Source organism: Oncorhynchus mykiss, chromosome 30, assembly GCF_057628025.1.
Source record: "Oncorhynchus mykiss isolate SJ-2025 chromosome 30, ASM5762802v1, whole genome shotgun sequence".
NCBI classification, from domain to species: domain Eukaryota; kingdom Metazoa; phylum Chordata; class Actinopteri; order Salmoniformes; family Salmonidae; genus Oncorhynchus; species Oncorhynchus mykiss.
The window spans coordinates 25,292,294-25,309,461 of NC_143051.1; the positions used below are offsets into that span (position 1 = coordinate 25,292,294).

Below are 17,168 nucleotides of genomic sequence, written 5' to 3' on the forward strand. Positions count from 1 at the left end.
TCAGATTTACTGCTTTTCTAAAGTGTTTCCCGCAGACAACATATTGATGCTGTAGTTTGTACGAGGCAATCTGTAATTGATTAAGACAGGCGTAGTCAACTATTTGGTCAGCACTTCAGGAACTATACAGCAACAGAATTCAGAACATGGGTCACTCTTAATGTTCTCCCTGTACATCAAGTCAGAACTGTAGGATAAATAAAGGGGCCATAAGCAGACATTGAAAGCCCTTAAAATATTTGATTACATTTCTCAAAACAGGTTGTATGCAAAATGAAGGGTAAATGGAGCACAGTACGCAGCAGCATACAAGACCCCCCTTGTGTTGTGCAGCAGTCCTTTGTGGGCAAATTGTCTGTCTGGATTCATGGTCTTTCCAATACCACTGGGAACTGCTGAATGTGAAATGCCTTAAGGTATTAATGCTAGAAAGAGGCCAGAGTTCCCATGTGAGTTGGATGAAATCTCAAAACGTATTTTTGCAGTTGTAGCTTCTGTCATCGCCCCCCCAGCTGTCTTGAACTCAGATCTTGCCGTGCCCTGGCCAGTTAAACATGGCCAATGTTACGTTTTTTAAAACTACAGAAGGGACCCTTGTTGAGTCCACTGAACAGGCTAACAATTTTCCAAACCACCTTCTGTAATGTTTATTTCCAGCCTATTAGAATTCCTCTTCATATGGCAAGGATCAAAAAGGATTTGCAACCGTGAGTCAGGACTGCTAGCTAAGCTTTAAGTGATGTGACATGATCAGTCCAGTCAAAGCCACTGTACATGTTAACATCACTGTGGCCAATGGCCTTGAGCATTTCTAATGTAATGCCATGGCACCACCCTTAAACTTCGGGATGTGTCCATGAATGACAGAACACTAGGTCAATCACGGTACACCGCTCTATTTCCTGCCCCGCCACAACTCACTGAGCTGGGCTGAAACACATGCATTTCGACACAAGAACAAAGACCATGGTTGTAGCTTTATTTACATTGTTTGAAAATAGATTAATGGCAAATTATTTCACAAACATGGGGCTCTGCCCTGAAGGACAGAATGTACCTGTTAAGTTCAACTTCAAGGAGTCCCCCAGTTTTGGCAGGCCAAAAACATGCATGCCACCTTCAAGTTTCACAAAGCTACCATAGATATTTTAGCATTATATGGCATTTGTGTAATTTGTCAGACGTCCAGGTCTAAATTAAGCTGGAATCTAATTAGTTGACTTAGGGTGATTGTTATATTTATTGATGAAATGCAGGACAGGTTGGTTGCAGGTTTGAGACAAAGTCCCACACAATTGAACAGTTAGTCAACCAACGATTTCACACATTCTGAACAAGTCTCCTAACAATGTCCCGATGCAACCGATAAGCAATAAGTGACAAGCCAGGGAAACACCTTGGTGTACAGGCCTCATCCAACTTGGTTGGTGTACCAAGACCTGAGAATGAAAAAAGTATTGCTTTAGTGGCTGAAACAATGTATCATATATAGACATTAAAGGTGACATTCTGATCTCAGTCCCATATCCGCATGTTTCATCCAACAGTCACATTTTAAAAGGTATCGATCATTGATCAGAACACCAGGGCCTGTGAAAAGGCCAATAATGATGCGTTGCCTCTTGTGCTTAAGACATACCTTAAAACCCTTGAATAGGGCCATATAACCATGGAAGTGTAGTTGGTCAGTGCCGGTCACGTCACCCAGAGCCAGTTGCAAGAACTGCAAATGAAAGTTGATACATATTACAGCGAGGGACTGGCTTTGAGCCAAGTCCAATATCAGCATGAGCCATAAGCAGTATCATTGAGCAAAACACCATGCCCGCCAAAGAATATCAAGAAAACACAAGTCAGTATATACCTAGTGACAGCCATACCCATCAACCCGGATTGGTGCATGTCCAAGCAGTGTTGAGGCACACCTGTACCTCCATACCTGCAGAGACATTAGAGAAACTCAGTGCACAAGTTTCAGTAGCCACCTAAAAGCAGGATTGTGAAACTAGGGAACATTAGTGTAGTGTCACAATTTAATCTGTATGACAGTAGAGTGACTAACGCAGGCACAGAGAGGCCAGGACAGTCAAAGACTCCCTATTTATCTTGCATACACTTGGAGAACCAGAGGCTACAGGCAAAGCCCGGGGCCTTAGAATAGCATGCCGCCATGGGGACAACATTGAACACAAGGGGCTTACAAGCCATTCAATCCCACGCTGAATGGCCACACCTCCAATACGCACAATAACTGATGAGAAACACAGTGACAGTCAAGCTTGGCTCAATTCAGTGCCAAAGATTTATGGATGTTTACAGCAAAACACATTAGTCAATAGACATGGCTCAGAAGTACTACGGTGTTCTCATTATCGAGGCACTCCTCTCAGTGAGGGCAAGTGTCATTACAGCCAGAATGAAAGGGGAACATTTTGAATTACCCTTAGAATGTCCCGTGGTTCATTCTCAATCCCACTGGTCTGTGCAGAGGTTGTACACCTGTAGAGAGCATTGACAATTAGTCAAGTTAAAAGCTACACATTATCAGCAGTCAAAACACATAACATACAATACAAAGTCTTGGCTCAGACAAGTACAATAAAGTTTCCATCAGCGAGGTATCATAAGTGAGGGCTAGTCGCAGGCCAAAAACACATTGATAGGCACCTGAATTACCTCCCATCAGAATGTCCACAACTTCATTCTCATCCAGGCCTATGAAGCCCCTGCAGACTGACATTGTAATCCTGTATAGAGAATTAGACATTTACAATCAGGCAAATACAGTAGTCTAAAGCCTACATTTACATTAACTTGAATTTAGTCAACACCAAATCTTGGCTCAGACGAGTACTAAGTTCTCAGCATAGAGGCACTCCTCTAAGTGAGGGCAAGTGTGTCATCACAGCCAGAATGAGGGTCGATTGGTGAATCTTGAAATCAACGAGAATTAATGTACCTTCGGCATAACCATTTGTTCATCATCCACGTCTAGGGTTTGTTCAGAAGATAATGGACCTAGAGCATAGTGAAGCCAGCCAATTAGAAGTCTCATCTTACTCCATCGTGACCAACACACTAACATTTTCTATGAACTGTACATGGAATGTCCGTCCCCTTAATGTTGCGGTGTCAGTTATTGTCGAACTGCACAGCGACCGTCGGTGAAAGTAATGTTTTTGGCATCCTGTTGACCGAGTCCGCTACAAAATGAGCAGGAACGGCTTCGATAGGTGCCTGTGTTTATAGAGTGGTTGAACAGATTCCAGCTCTGTGATTAGCCATATTGGCCGAGTAGGGTTGATCGTATGAGTTGAAGTCTACCCAAAAACACCTCGGTACGCTCAGTAACATTACGCCTACCGTTAGCCAGCGGTGTAGACTTACGCTGTACAAAATGGAATACAGCAAGAATAACTCAAATAAAAACAGTCAATACTCCACCAAAAAAACCTGATAATTTACAACTTAAAGATCGCCGTTCAAATATGCTGTTAAGATTCTGCCGGAATAGTGAAGAAGCTGCATCGTTAAGGGCCGCGTGCAGTAGTGCCACGTGGAAACTGGCATGGTCAACGAACAATAAAACGTCTCGAAAGAGTAAGTAAATTTGCCTGAAATAGCACAGCTTTACGATTAACATATGCTTTACCACAAGGTTGACAAATACATAGTTCAACTTAACCAGCTAGCTATATAACCAACAATGTCACAAGAAAGTGCAGGTCCCGCCGGAAGTTAACTAGTTAGCCTAACTAGGTACCGGTAGCAAAATATCAGAAACTGCTTTCTAACATTCACGTGGCTACGCGCTTCTCTCAAAACATGTGATATTAGCAAATAAAACAACCTTCACGCATATATAAAACAGACACGCCGAGTGATGATTGGTTCGAGTTTGACTTACCATTGCTGCTACTTAGCTTGAATTGAAGAGATTGAAAATGCGCTGTCGGTTGTTTATATAGTGTGGGACAACCTGGCGATTGGTCCACATATGTCACATGGACGAGATGTATGATGGGATATGAGGTTCCCTCTCAACGATAGACCGCTATCTAAGCTATTTAATGTGGCATAAATTAGATAGCTAATGCATGCATTGGCTACTGATAAAACAGTTCGAACAAATAATGAACAAATAATACAACGAAAATAGACAGGTTAAAAAAAATAGAAAAGCCAACCAGAAATGTGAGGTTTGAAGAGATGCAAACAAACTAAAAACCTTTTCACTTGAAGCTTTTGCTAATGTATTGCGCCTGGCCAATGCAGTTCTGACCAAGACAAGAGGTTGATTGTATTATTTTAGGTCAGTGGGATAAACGTCTCATTTTCAAGGATTTTCAAATAGATATGTAGGCCTGTGGGCCATATATGCAATCGAGGTGTATATTTTTTTGGTAGGCGAATAGTTTTGAAAGTATTTGCTCTAATCAATGCTGTAAGGAAAGCCTAAGTGAGAACTAGATTTCAAATGAGCAAAGTCAACAACACAACAAACTGATGTGCCAACGGCAAAAAAAAAGGTCTCAGCATTTCAGCACCATGGACAGTTCCATGACTGCTGCGACCACTGTTCTAATTGAAAAGCCAGGAATGAATAGCCTTTCGAGCGACCATATTCAACACATGCAATAGTCTACCATGTAATGCGTATCACAATTCGTGCACAGCACATTACATGGTTTAGCATACAGCTCATGCTATGCCGTCATGACCATGTCAAGTCAATAAGCAATTTATAGATGGACCAGGCATAGGCTTCATGGCATTTCACACCAGTTTGAGAGTCGGATAACAGCGTGCCTTATCATGTGCTATCTAACTATATTTTTACGCTTTATAGGCCTCATCATGCACGTACGATTCATACTTTCTTTATCGAAATGATGCTTTGTAGCATTGGCCCATAGGCTAGACTAAATTAAAATAAAGCAATAGAATTGTCATAACATAAAGTGACGTTGTTTTCTTTTTATGGTTGTGTTCTGAAGCAATAGGCCCTATAATAAATCCCGTGCATAGGTAGCCTATCACATGACTGCAGCACTATCGCCCTTTGCTCGCTGGCACTCTCATCTCTGTCTGACCAGAAGGCAGTAGGCAGCAGCAGTGACTGGCTTTGTAAACACAACGTGCTGCGCTGCTTTGTTTCGGAACCGCCACCATTCTGGGTCTATCTCTAGCCATGCCATGGATATTTTGTGGCAATATCAATTCAGGATAATTTTGCTAGGAGACTCGACGGTAGGGAAATCATCTTTGCTGAAGCGGTTTACAGATGGAATTTACAGCGATGTAGCGGATCCAACGGTCGGTGTTGATTTTTATGCCCGTTCGCTAGACATCGAGCCAGGGATTAAAATCAAGCTTCAACTGTGGGACACGGCTGGACAGGAACGATTTAGGTGAGATATAGACAATTAATGTTATACTAGGCCTATATATATATATATATATATATATATATATGTTATCAATAATATTTTGACAAGATCAACTGATTCATAACGCCTCAGCCTTCACAATATCTATTGTGGTCGGTTTACCATTTTGGCGAATAACAGTTGAGAAAAATAACAGTTTATTATTAGAGAAACGAGGAACGAGGTCAGTCATCGTCAGTATTTTTTTTTACGGTACGACTGCAATAACGGAGGCCGTTAATCCAATCTCCATCATAAAAACAGTCATTCAATTGTGTCGCATCATCAGTTGGATTCATTCACCGATGATGGGCAACAACCTCGCCTTGATACTGTTTTGTGTAATACACAAATATCATTTTTTAATACAATGATAAGACGGTTTTGATGCCTGTCTTTGGATGGATGACAGTCAAATCCGGTTATTCTGCAAGTATGGTTTGTTACTGCTGAGATGGCCTGTGAATCAGCGAGGCATGGCTCTCTCTGTTACATACATGTAGTAATGTGCCTTTATGTAGCCTAGTCTGCCATGCCTAGGCACATACAGTATCCATCCAGGAGCCAGTGTAACTTGTAGTTGAAAAAAATATGTTAACAACATAATTCATTCCCCAGTCTCAGATACTATTCCTCTAAGAGCATTATAACTGTGTTTGTAGACTCTGCTCTCAGATCTCCTTTTCCTCTTGAACCCGAACCTGGATTTCTCTGACAGAATATTATGGAAGAAAGACTGTTTTCCCATAAGAGGTTCACAGTACACACTTAAAAGAGATTTTCAGTGGCATGAAAGAACTGTCTCTACAGGTGTGTACAGTTATCATTCCTTAGTTAGTAAGCCACAATGAATGTCTTTCCCTGGACCTGCAAGGAGTCGCGGATCTTGTTGCGCTGTTTTGCCAACTCCTATATGTTTGTTGTCATGCTATGAGTGTAGTTTGGTTCAGGGTTACACTGAGATTCAAGTCAGCATTGTTTAAATTCACATTTTACTATGGATCAGAGCTGAATTGTAACATCTCCTATTCTCCATCTTCCAGGTCCATCACCACTTCCTACTACCGTAACTCAGTGGGCGGGCTCCTCGTGTTTGACCTGACCAATCACAAGACCTTCGACCACGTGAGGGAGTGGCACAAGGAAGTGAGCGAGCACATCCTGCCGCACAACATGGTCTACATCCTGATTGGCCACAAAAGCGACCTTAACAAGGACCGGAAGGTGACGCAGGACGAGGCTGAGCAGCTGGCGGCAGAGATGGGGATACGCTATGTGGAGACGTCGGCTAAGTGCAACAGCAACGTGGACCGGGCCTTCCAGCTGCTCAGCAGGGACATCTATGAGCTGATGAAGATGGGGCAGATCACCACGAGGGACGGATGGGATGGGGTGAAGAGTGGCCTCACTACCAGGGTCCTGTACCCGGGCGATGAGGACATTGAGGTGGAGCCGAGGGAGAAGAGTTGCAACTGCTGAGAGACTGACCCTCGATCCCTGACCTCTGACCTCATCAAGAGTAATGTTCATTACGCACCAAACGGAAGAAAATGGATTGGAACAAAGAGGGACTACCTGGAATTGTCCAATAAGAAACTCAAATGTATCTTTTTCGTTGCGAATCGTTCTAGAACATGTTCCGATGCGTTCCCTAATAAACACGACTCATGTCTCCACTGTTGTTCCCCCTCTCTTATCTCCACAAGTATCTCACATCATCTCACAGTTTAGTCAGTTTCCCATTGAAACTAAGCCATGGTCTAAAGTAAGGCCCTTGTCCTGTCACATGTGCACGTGTCACCATATGCCTAGTGTAGCTAGCCTGCTTTTCCTCTCTGTATCAGTTCCTCAAGAAGGTCAGGATGGGGCTGTTTTCTGATGGGATTGTGGGATTCACATCCTGTAGTACACATCTTGATGTGACAAAATCTTCTCTACAAACACAAAAGTCTGAGTCTTTAGGCCAAACACCAGAGTAAATCCTTGCAGCGGAATAGCATCATACATGTACATGCTAAACCTACACAGTTTAACATCACCTGGGTAGCTTTGGGCCCAGTTAGGTAAGGCAGACACAGAGGCTGCATTTACAGAGGCAGCCCAATCCTGATATGTTGCCCAATTATTGTTCTTTTGACCATTGAGAAGAGGCCTTTTGACAATAATTGGGCAAAATATCTGATTTGGGCTGCTTGTGTAAACGCAGCCAGAGACACCTGCGTGACAGCGATCAGGCCTTGGGGAATTCCAGTACGTGTTCTTTTCCTTCCTGGCAGCATCCTTTTCCTTCCTGGATGCCCTTTGCTGCCGCAGGAGTTATTGGATTCTTAAGCAGGCAAGGTCTTGACTGGTGGACAATGCATTATTGTGATCTGGCATCACTCCCATTACATTGTTGTGGGTTGATTCCTGTCTCCTGTGTGTGTGTGTGTGTGTGTGTGTGTGTGTGTGTGTGTGTGTGTGTGTGTGTGTGTGTGTGTGTGTGTGTGTGTGTGTGTGTGTGTATATGTGTGTGTGTGTGTGTGTGTGTGTGTGTGTGTGTGTGTGTGTGTGTGTGTGTGTGTGTGTGTGTGTGTGTGTGTGTGTGTGTGTGTTTGCATGTGTGTGCTGTTGCTCTGTCCCCTGTACATCATGTCCGGTATGGTCAGTGGTATAAAAAGTATCCAATCATCATACTTGAGTAAAAGTAAAAATATCTTAATAGAAAATGACTGGAGTAAAAGTGAAAGTCACCCAGTAAAATCCTACTTGAGTAAAAATCTAAAAGTATTTTGTTTTAAACATACTTAAGTATCGAAAGTAAATGTAATTGCAAAAATGTACTTAAGTATCAAAAGTAAAAGTAAAACTATTCATCATTTCAAATTGCTTATATTAAGCAAACCAGGTGGCACACGACAGCACGCAGACATACTTTACAAACAAAGAATTTATGTTTAGTGACCAGGGATGTTCTCTTAATAAGTGTGTGAATTGGACCATTTTCCTGTCCTGCTAAGCATTTTAAATGTAACCAGTACTTTTGGGTATCAGGGAAAATGTATGGACTAAAAAAGTACATTATTTTCTTTAGGAATGTAGTAAAGTAAAAGTAGTCAAAAATAGAAATAGTAAAGTACAGATCCCCTCGCCCCAAAAACGACTTAAGTAGTACTTTAAAGTATTTTTACTTAAGTACTTTACATTACCCCACTGGGTATGGTTAACTCTGGCGTTAAAAGGTCACTGATAATAGTCAGGGAGAATAAACTGTACTCTATATGTGTCACTACCACCTCTCCTCTGTTCATATGGTCCTGTAGACTGCTAATCTATGTAATTGCACACAAACCAAATCTTGTTCATGTTGCATCATGTTGTGATCTTCCTACATCATAGCAGATGTTTTCTATTTTTATTTTTTACATATCTATCATTTGTAGAACATCGCTGAAGCCACAAACCCTTTTAATGGTCTTTGCATTTGTATATGGCATATTAAAAAACAAAAACAAACCTTCCAAGGTGGGCCTTCAAGGGGGAAAACCACCCCAAACAACATTCCTTTAACTGGAAAGAGGTACTGGCTGATGCCGATTCTTTAAGACTTTAAGACGGCCCAAATTCATTAAATGTGGTGCTTTTGTGACCGTAATACTAATTTAAGGGTTTATTGGCTTTTTACAGGGTTTCCCAAACTCGGTCCTCGGACCCCAAGGGGTGCACGGTTTGGTTTTTACCCTAACAATACACAGCTGATTCAAATTATCAAAGCTTGATGATTAGTTGATTATTTGAATCAGCTGTGTAGTTCTAGGGTAAAAGCCAAAGCTTGCACCCCTTGGGCTCCCGAATACTGAGTTTGGGAAACTCTGTGTTATTACATTGTCTGGTTTAGAACATGACATTTCAGACCCTAATGGCCTCCATGCTCCATCAGAATGGTTCCAATATCAAGACAGACATAATCTTGCCATGCCTATAGGCCCTTTCGGTCTTCAGAGAGGCACAGGAAGATAACTCTCTAGTTTCCCTAGACTACTACCTCTATACTGCAAACCTCAGTGCAGATAACAGTTGACCTGAGACTTGACTGTAGACTGGTGTTACCATGGCTCAGGGTCTAGATAACAGCTCACTTTGCCTGGTCCCTCCTCCCTTCCTTCCCCTCAGCTCACCTTGTCCACCTCCACACCCTGCACACACTGTAGATGGCAGGAGAGACATTGTGCATTCAGCAAATGTTTTTATTTTATTTATTTCACCTTTATTTAACCAGGTAGGCAAGTTGAGAACAAGTTCTCATTTACAATTGTGACCTGGCCAAGATAAAGCAAAGCAGTTCGACACATACAACGACACAGAGTTACACATGGAGTAAAACAAACATACAGTCAATAATACAGTATAAACAAGTCTATATGATGTGACTTTCTGTGATATTGTGTTCTATGTTGGTTTTGTGTTGGGTTTTTTTCTATGTTGGTTTTTTGGTTTTCTATGTTGGTTTTTTGGTTTTCTATGTTGGTTTTGTGTCCAGTGGTTATTGGGCAAGGCACAGGAGCATATGGGCAGTATCATGGTCATGCGACTTGACTTGTTGAAAGGAATGTCTAACTAACTAATAGTTTGGGAGTTTTTTCATACATACTGGTAAACACCTTGCAAAGCCTCAGCATACAATTTCTTGACAAAAAAACATGTCTTGCCTCTTGCTTTACAAAGTCTGATGCAAACGTAGTTTAGTTGTTCCCGTTGTTCCCACACAATATTTACCCTGTTTATAGTTATGCTGTGGTCAATTTTTAAGCTCTACTGACCATTCACAGACTGATTAAACCTCTGTTATCACAGGTCATAGCCCCGTTACAACATGTCTCATTTCTTTCAAAGTTAAATCAGTTGGCTAACCAATATTTATGACAATCAGATGTCTGTATTGATCCATGTTCTTGTTACGGTATAAAAGGACTCATCCACAAAGAGAAGGCAATACCGACGCCTAGGGATGGGAGACATACCCTTTAAATGAACTAAAACAGTCTTGCCAGGGAATGTATAGAAATGGAGAATGATCTTTTTCAGACACGGTTTCAGAGGGATGATAATGTAGGCCGCTGTCTGTTTGGTCATCACAATTCAACTCCTTTTGAAAAGCAGAAAATCTTTTCATTCTAAGCCACAAAGGGAGTTAGAGACAAACCATGTTCCTTACTGTATGTAGTGCTGCCTTTTTTTCAGCTTGCTGTGTCATTTCTAACAGGGTTTATTTTGTACAGCTGTATTTTTTATGCTTATAAGAATGATAAAATGTGCTGTGATATGGCTGCTTGTCATTGAATGCAACCTATCCCCGAGCACTGACTTTGATAAGGATTCTTATTGACTGTATTGTTACATCAGATAGGAAGACAACAGGAATTAGGAGGCTGTGGTGCTGATGATGCCCGACGATGGTCTATAAACAAGGTGTATCTAGAGAAAGGCCCCTGTCACTGAGATGGAGCACCAGCTATATTCAACAGCCTATTCAGGCTAAATTGACATGAAAGAAGAGATTGAGCTTGGATCTTGACACGTTGCCAGTAGAACTACAAATGTTTCGATTTAAGAGCAGAAAAGTGAAAATAATTGATGCTTTAGAAAGTGTTCCGTTGATTATAAATGGTGGCCATTTTCATTGTGATTATAGTTATATCATAATAGTGTAATCTGAATACCAATTGACAAAACAATCTAATTAAATCTGTAGTATCCAACAGGTCCTTGAAAGTACAACAACATATGACATATCACTAATGCATGTTACTTGCAAATTCTCTTTTTGGGGAGTCTTACAACTAGACACAGCAGCACAGTTGATACTTCTATTTTGCCCCTGACTGAGTCCAATCACAGATCACAGCTTGACAAAATAAATGTTATTTATTTTCTATTCTAAATGTTCTGTGCAAGGTACTCACTCTACTGTTAAAGGGTATTCAATCAATAAACAATATTATGTCCATGGTGCCATATTGATTGACCATCTCCATGCTAGGGTTGTGACGCCCTCTTTGGGTAACAACAGAACTGCATACCTGACCCACTTATCTGTATCACAGTGCAAATAAATGACTACACTCCAACTGAAAAACATACAACTGTGTATGGTAATAATATTGGTGTGCTTTCATTTTCATAAGTCTCTGTTGAAAATCACAACTGTTAGTTTGCATAACTGATCAATAACTAATCAATAACAGATGAATATCACTTGTGAAAATGAAGCTGTTCACTGATATTGCTTTCACTTGTACCCTCCGCTCCTGTCCAAGCTCACCTGTAGAAACCATACATAGACTTAGGGTAGAAACATCTGTGGTCCTTAACAACTCATCTGGAGGGAAGAAATGCAGATACACACACGCTAAATGAGCAAATTCATTTGAATGATTGTGCTTATTTTATATGTGGTGAAAAATAAAATAAATATTACGTTAAATGAAAGAAAGACCTGATGGATTTATATGATCAGATCTTTTTAAAGATCTTTAATGAAAGTGATAGTGAAGGTACATTTTGTAAGGGAGGGGTCAGAGTGTACACAATTGTTACCAGGAGGAAAATGTGCAAGGGTCATTCTTTTACAATTTCAGTCAGGGGAGGGTTTAGTATTTTGTAATCGATTAAATGTCATATTGCTCACTGTTTGAGAATGAGTTGCTTATCATATCTCAATGTGTGCTTGATGCTGCCCCTCATCCCTGATTCTCTGCTGGGCGTGCAATATCAAGTGCTCCTAGTATGGTCTCAATCAAATGATCCATAGCCTACCGTGCCTTTAGAAAGTATTCATACCCCTCAAATTATTCCACATTTTGTTGTGTTACAGCCTGATTTCAAAATGGATTAAAAAAAAATATCTCACCCATCTATACACAATACCTACCCCATAATAACAAACTGGAAACATGCTTTTAGAAATTTTAGCAAATATATTGTATGGAAAATACAGAAATATCTCATTTAAACAAGTATTCACACCCCTGGGTCAATACTTTGTAGAAGCACCTTTGGCAGCGATTACGGTTGTAAGTATTTGTGGGTAAGTCTCTAAGAGCTTTCCACACCTGCCCATTATTCTTTAAAAATTGATTCAAGCTCTGTCAAATTGGTTTTTGATCATTGCTAGACAACCATTTTCAGTTATGCCATAGATTTTCAAGTAGATTTAAGTCAAACTGTAAATTGTCCACTCAGTAACTCCAGTGTAGATTTGGCCATGTGTTTTAGGTTATTGTCCTGCTGAAACGTGAATTAATCTCCCAGTGTCTGGTGGAAAGCAGATGAAGCAAGTTTTCCTCTAGAATTTTGCCTGTGCTTAGCTCCATTATGTTTATTTTTATCCTGAAAAACTTCCTAGTCCTTAACTATTACAAGCATACCCATAACATGATGCAGCCACCACTATGCTTGAAAATATGGAGAGTGGTACACAGTAATGTGTTGTATTGGATTTTCCCCAAACATAACACTTTGTATTCAGGACAAAAAGTGAATTGCTTTGCCAATTTCTTTGCAGTTGTAAACTATAGAAAGCAGGTGCAGAAGGTGAGTTTAATGATAAGAAAGGGAGATAAACAAAACAGGAGACCTGTACTGAATGTGACCAAAACCAATACTCCTGATGACTAAGGCTACTGAGGGCTAAATAAAGGGAGATTAATCAAGGCGATGATGAGGTGCAGGTGTGCGTATTGATGCCAGGGCCAGTGGTCAGTATACCGGTGTAACAGTATAACTTTAAACCGTCCCCTCGCCCATACCCGGGCGCGAACTAGGGACCTTCTGCACACATCAACAGTCACCCTCGAAGCATCGTTACCCATCGCTCCACAAAAGCCACGGCCCTTGCAGAGCAAGGGGAACTACTACTTCAAGGTCTCAGAGCAAGTGACGTCACTGATTGAAACGCTATTTAGCGTCCACGCTAACTAAGCTAGCCGTTTCACATCCGTTACACCGGCAACGTCAAGCGCTAGAGTGGGGGAGTGGGAGTAGGCGTCACAGCAGTATAGCTTAAGTGCCTTGTCGCAAACAGGATGCATGTTTCGGAATATTTTTTTATTCTGAACAGGCTTCCTTCTTTCACTCTATCAATTAAGTTAGTATTGTGGAGTAACTACAATGTTGTAGATCCATCCTCAGTTTTCTCCTATCACAGCCATTAAACTCTGTAACTGTTTTACATGGCCTCATGGTGAAATCCCTGAGTGGTCTCTTTCCTCTCTGGCAACTGAGTTAGGAAGGACGTCTGTATATTTGCAGTGACTGGGTGTGTTGAGACACCATCCAAAGTTGAATTAAAAACGTCACCATGCTCAAAGGGATATTGTCTGGGTTTTTTAAAATGTGTTTTTTTTCTCACATCTACCAATCAGTGCCCTTCTTTGCGAGACATTGGAAAACCTCCCTGGTCTTTGTGGTTGAATCTGTGTTTGAAATTCACTGCTCGACTGAGGGATCTCACAGATAATTGTATGTGTACAGAAATGAGGTACAGAGATGAGGTAGTCATTCAAAAATCATGTTAAACACAATTATTGCACATAGAGCGATACCATGCGACTTATTATGTGAATTGTTAAGCACATTTTTACTCCTGAACTTATTTAGGCTTACCATAACAAAGGGGTTGAATACTTATTGACTCAAGACATTTCAAATGTCCTTTTTAATTCATTTATAAAAATTCCAAAAAACATAATTCCACTTTGATATTATGGGGTATTGTGTGTAGGTCAGTGACAAAAAAAATAATATAGTTTTAATCCATTTTAAATCAATTGTGTATATAAACCTAGGTTACACTGCATTACACACTGCAATGCATAGGCTATCCCAATCATGAGGCCTGGCCTGCTCTCCTCTTGCTGAGGTAAACCGTTTTGTGCTGCCTAACCAATGGATGTGCTGTGTACGGTGGCATTTCAGTAGGCGAGTCAAAAGCTTCTTCTGAAAATATGTTTTTATATGTCAGAAAATGCAATATCTGTGTAAGCGGACTAGGCCTACTGATGTCCTGTTCAGTTTGAGAGAGAGAGAGAGAGCGCAAAGATGAGAAAGAGGACCAGAGGTAAGCTTGCTACTGCTATAATTGATTTGAGTAAAATATATACTTATTTGCCCATAATGAAGCTATTTATCACACTTATTGACCTCACAATAAGCAATATAACTTAATTTATATACTTCGAAGTGGCAGCTGTGAAAATGGACAGCACCTGGCTGCTGAAATTTGACGAATTGGAGAATGTCTAATTCGGATAAACTGTCTTCCTTTTAATTTGACTTTAGGCTACTAACAACAAGAGGGCTTTGTGTTGGAGCCTATTTCTTCCTATTCAAGAAATAAGAGGTAGGCCTACCTGTTTGACAGATTAAATGATAGTCTACTATCCATGGACTTTGTCAGCCAATTCCTTCCATCACCATGCACTCCTTAAGTATCTCAGCGTCAGTGAAGGGCTTGGTGTGTTAAGTTAAAACCAGGGCTCGAATTAAGGGGGTATGTGAGGGTGTGAGAGTATTGTGGCTCTCAGAAATGGACATGAATATATAAAGCAATCTATAATGACGCTTTAGTCTGCAATGATTTGTGCTAGAAACAAGCTGTAAAATGCCGGGAAAGACTCTGATGCATTTTGGGATTTATTTGTTCCCTTTTTGACATTCATAGGCTGCAGTACAACCAACTATAGCCGAGGAGACAAAAAATGTGTCACACCCTGATCTGGTTCACCTGTCCTTGTGATTGTCCCCACCCCCTCCAGGGGTCGGTTATTATCCCCGGTGTATATATCCCTGTGTTTCCTGTGTCTCTGTTCGTCTTGTTTGCCAAGTCAACCAGTGGTTTTCCTTGCGCCTATTTTTCCCCAGTCTCTGTTTGTTTCTAGTCCCCCTGGTTTTGACCCTTGTCTGTCCTGACTCCGAACCCGCCTGTCTGACCACTCTGCCTGTTCCCTTGTACTGTTTTGTACTTGGATCTCGAGACTGCCTATCGTCTGTTACTGTTTGGACTCTCACTTGGTTTATGAACTCTCGCCTGTCCCAGACCTGCCTTTACCTAGTCCCTTTGTTATAATAAATATTGGAGCTCTACCATCAGCCTCCTGTGCCTGCATTTGGGTCTCGTCTTGTGCCCTTATAAAATGTACTTTGCTTAGGAAGTAATGTGTGATTCTGACACTTTCTTTTGAGGTTCAACATTTCAACATGCTATTAAACTACATACTAAGTCAGTCAGGAGCAAACCAGGTAGCCCAAGAAGGAACGAAAATGAATTATTTAGGCTATATTATTATTATTTCAAGGCTATAACCTGCCATTTAAGATATAAATTGTGACTTATTTGTGACATGCTACAGGCTGGCAGGAGCAATCAGCATTTCAAAAACACATCAACAATAGCACTTCAACAACATGCCTATTAAATGTCGCATTTAGGCTGAATAAAAGGAAAATATGCCTTATTAAGCTACACAGTCATTCTACAGTGCATTGGAATTCACTTTCAGAAACACGAGTTTGGCCAGTCTTTGGTTTGAGGATCATGCGGTAAACTATGCATGCCTAATTTGTTAATTTAGTCTAGCATATGCTCTTATATTCCCATGCCCTAATCACAGTAAACACGTATATTATGTAACAACAATATCATTGAATAAAATAGAATACATTTGAAAATGATCATTTCCCCCAAAACATTTTTTTATAAGTGCATATACACAAAGTACTGAGTAATGTGTCTGAATAATTATATAATTCTGATATTCTGATTATTCTGATATTTCCGTTAATTTTTAACGAATTAGCAAAAAAAAAAGTTATTGCTTTGTCATTGTGGAATATTGTGTATAGATTGATGAGGGGGAAAAAAAACGATTTAATCTATTTTAAAATAAGGCTGGAACGTAACAAAATGTGGAAAAAGTCAAGGGGTCTGAATGCTTTCCGTATGCACTGTAGGCCTACCTGATGATATGCGGCTGCTGTGTTAAAAAACAATTGTATTTTTCTCGAATTCTTTGATGATCTGAGACTTTAGTTGTAACTCCTTCTGTTGCACTCAATGTGTACAGTTGATAGACAACTTTAGCACTGTTCCAAACAAAGTACAGTCCTATTTTTAACAGTAGCCTGTATAGAAATCTAAACGTCTCCGGGGCTACATGCGCTCGTTCACAGCATGCGCTCGTTCGTTGTCAGGCTCTGTTGTCGTATAAAAACTATTCTGCTTTTCTCCAGTCATGTAAAATGACGTAGAAGTGCATGAATTGCGTGTATAAAAAGCATTTTTTTTTAATCGGACACAAATAAGATAATAAATGTATGCAGTGCTTTTACTATAATGGGGATCTTATCACCCCTACACTTGCCCGTGGTGATATGCGAATCCACAACCTTCTGGCTACTTTGTCATGTAACTACAAAATGAAGAACAGTTTCTTAGAACTGAACGTATGGTCTGTACTATGAGTGAGGATAAACAGTAGGAATGTTATGTGCTATCCACTTTGTTTGAATTATTGTTTTTGGTATTAGTGGAGGGATACTTTTTTTCTCTCCAGGTTTTAGGGGAGGTCGGGTAAACATATATTTGACTGAAGGGAGGGCCATTCATTATTTCAGAGGTCCGATTGTTAGCAGAATTTACGCAGAAGGTTAGGATAATTAGGTTACGTTTATGAAAAGGGTTAGCTAAAATGCACGAAAAAC

At 40.6% G+C, this 17,168-nt stretch overlaps 1 protein-coding gene, 1 long non-coding RNA gene and 4 other non-coding genes across 12 annotated transcripts; 1 reads left to right on the top strand and 5 right to left on the bottom strand.

The window, feature by feature from the left end:
• Positions 1 to 965: 965 nt before the first annotated feature.
• On the bottom strand, positions 966 to 3,988 carry LOC110488171 (uncharacterized). Of its 7 annotated transcripts, none has more exons than XR_002468363.3 (8): positions 3,908 to 3,988; positions 2,960 to 3,018; positions 2,668 to 2,747; positions 2,442 to 2,499; positions 2,202 to 2,251; positions 1,865 to 1,939; positions 1,640 to 1,723; positions 966 to 1,439 (listed from the first exon to the last, which is right to left on the bottom strand). It is a non-coding gene; the product is annotated as an uncharacterized LOC110488171 (long non-coding RNA). The 7 variants fall into 7 exon arrangements; XR_002468362.3 differs by having other exon boundaries at positions 2,677 to 2,747; positions 3,908 to 3,985; XR_002468364.3 differs by lacking the exon at positions 2,202 to 2,251 and having other exon boundaries at positions 2,677 to 2,747; positions 3,908 to 3,985.
• LOC118946555 (small nucleolar RNA SNORD99) lies at positions 1,508 to 1,580 on the bottom strand. The gene has a single exon (XR_005041426.1). It is a non-coding gene; the product is annotated as a small nucleolar RNA SNORD99 (small nucleolar RNA).
• Positions 2,341 to 2,416, bottom strand: LOC118946559 (small nucleolar RNA SNORD103/SNORD85). The gene has a single exon (XR_005041430.2). It is a non-coding gene; the product is annotated as a small nucleolar RNA SNORD103/SNORD85 (small nucleolar RNA).
• Positions 2,837 to 2,913, bottom strand: LOC118946558 (small nucleolar RNA SNORD103/SNORD85). The gene has a single exon (XR_005041429.1). It is a non-coding gene; the product is annotated as a small nucleolar RNA SNORD103/SNORD85 (small nucleolar RNA).
• On the bottom strand, positions 3,105 to 3,241 carry LOC118946560 (small nucleolar RNA SNORA16B/SNORA16A family). Its single transcript, XR_005041431.2, has one exon. It is a non-coding gene; the product is annotated as a small nucleolar RNA SNORA16B/SNORA16A family (small nucleolar RNA).
• Positions 3,641 to 7,105, top strand: LOC110488170 (ras-related protein Rab-39B). Its single transcript, XM_021560259.2, has 2 exons — positions 3,641 to 5,411; positions 6,473 to 7,105. The coding sequence occupies exons 1-2, from the start codon at positions 5,197 to 5,199 to the stop codon at positions 6,906 to 6,908; spliced, it is 651 nt and encodes a 216-aa protein (XP_021415934.1). The 5' UTR covers positions 3,641 to 5,196; the 3' UTR covers positions 6,909 to 7,105.
• Positions 7,106 to 17,168: the final 10,063 nt, after the last annotated feature.

Coding starts and splice junctions, on each gene's coding strand:
- LOC110488170 (XM_021560259.2), top strand. CDS start 5,197: ATGGATATTTTGTGGCAATATCAATTCAGGATAATTTTGCTAGGAGAC. Junction 5,412..6,472: donor GCTGGACAGGAACGATTTAG/GTGAGATATAGA, acceptor TCCATCTTCCAG/GTCCATCACCACTTCCTACT.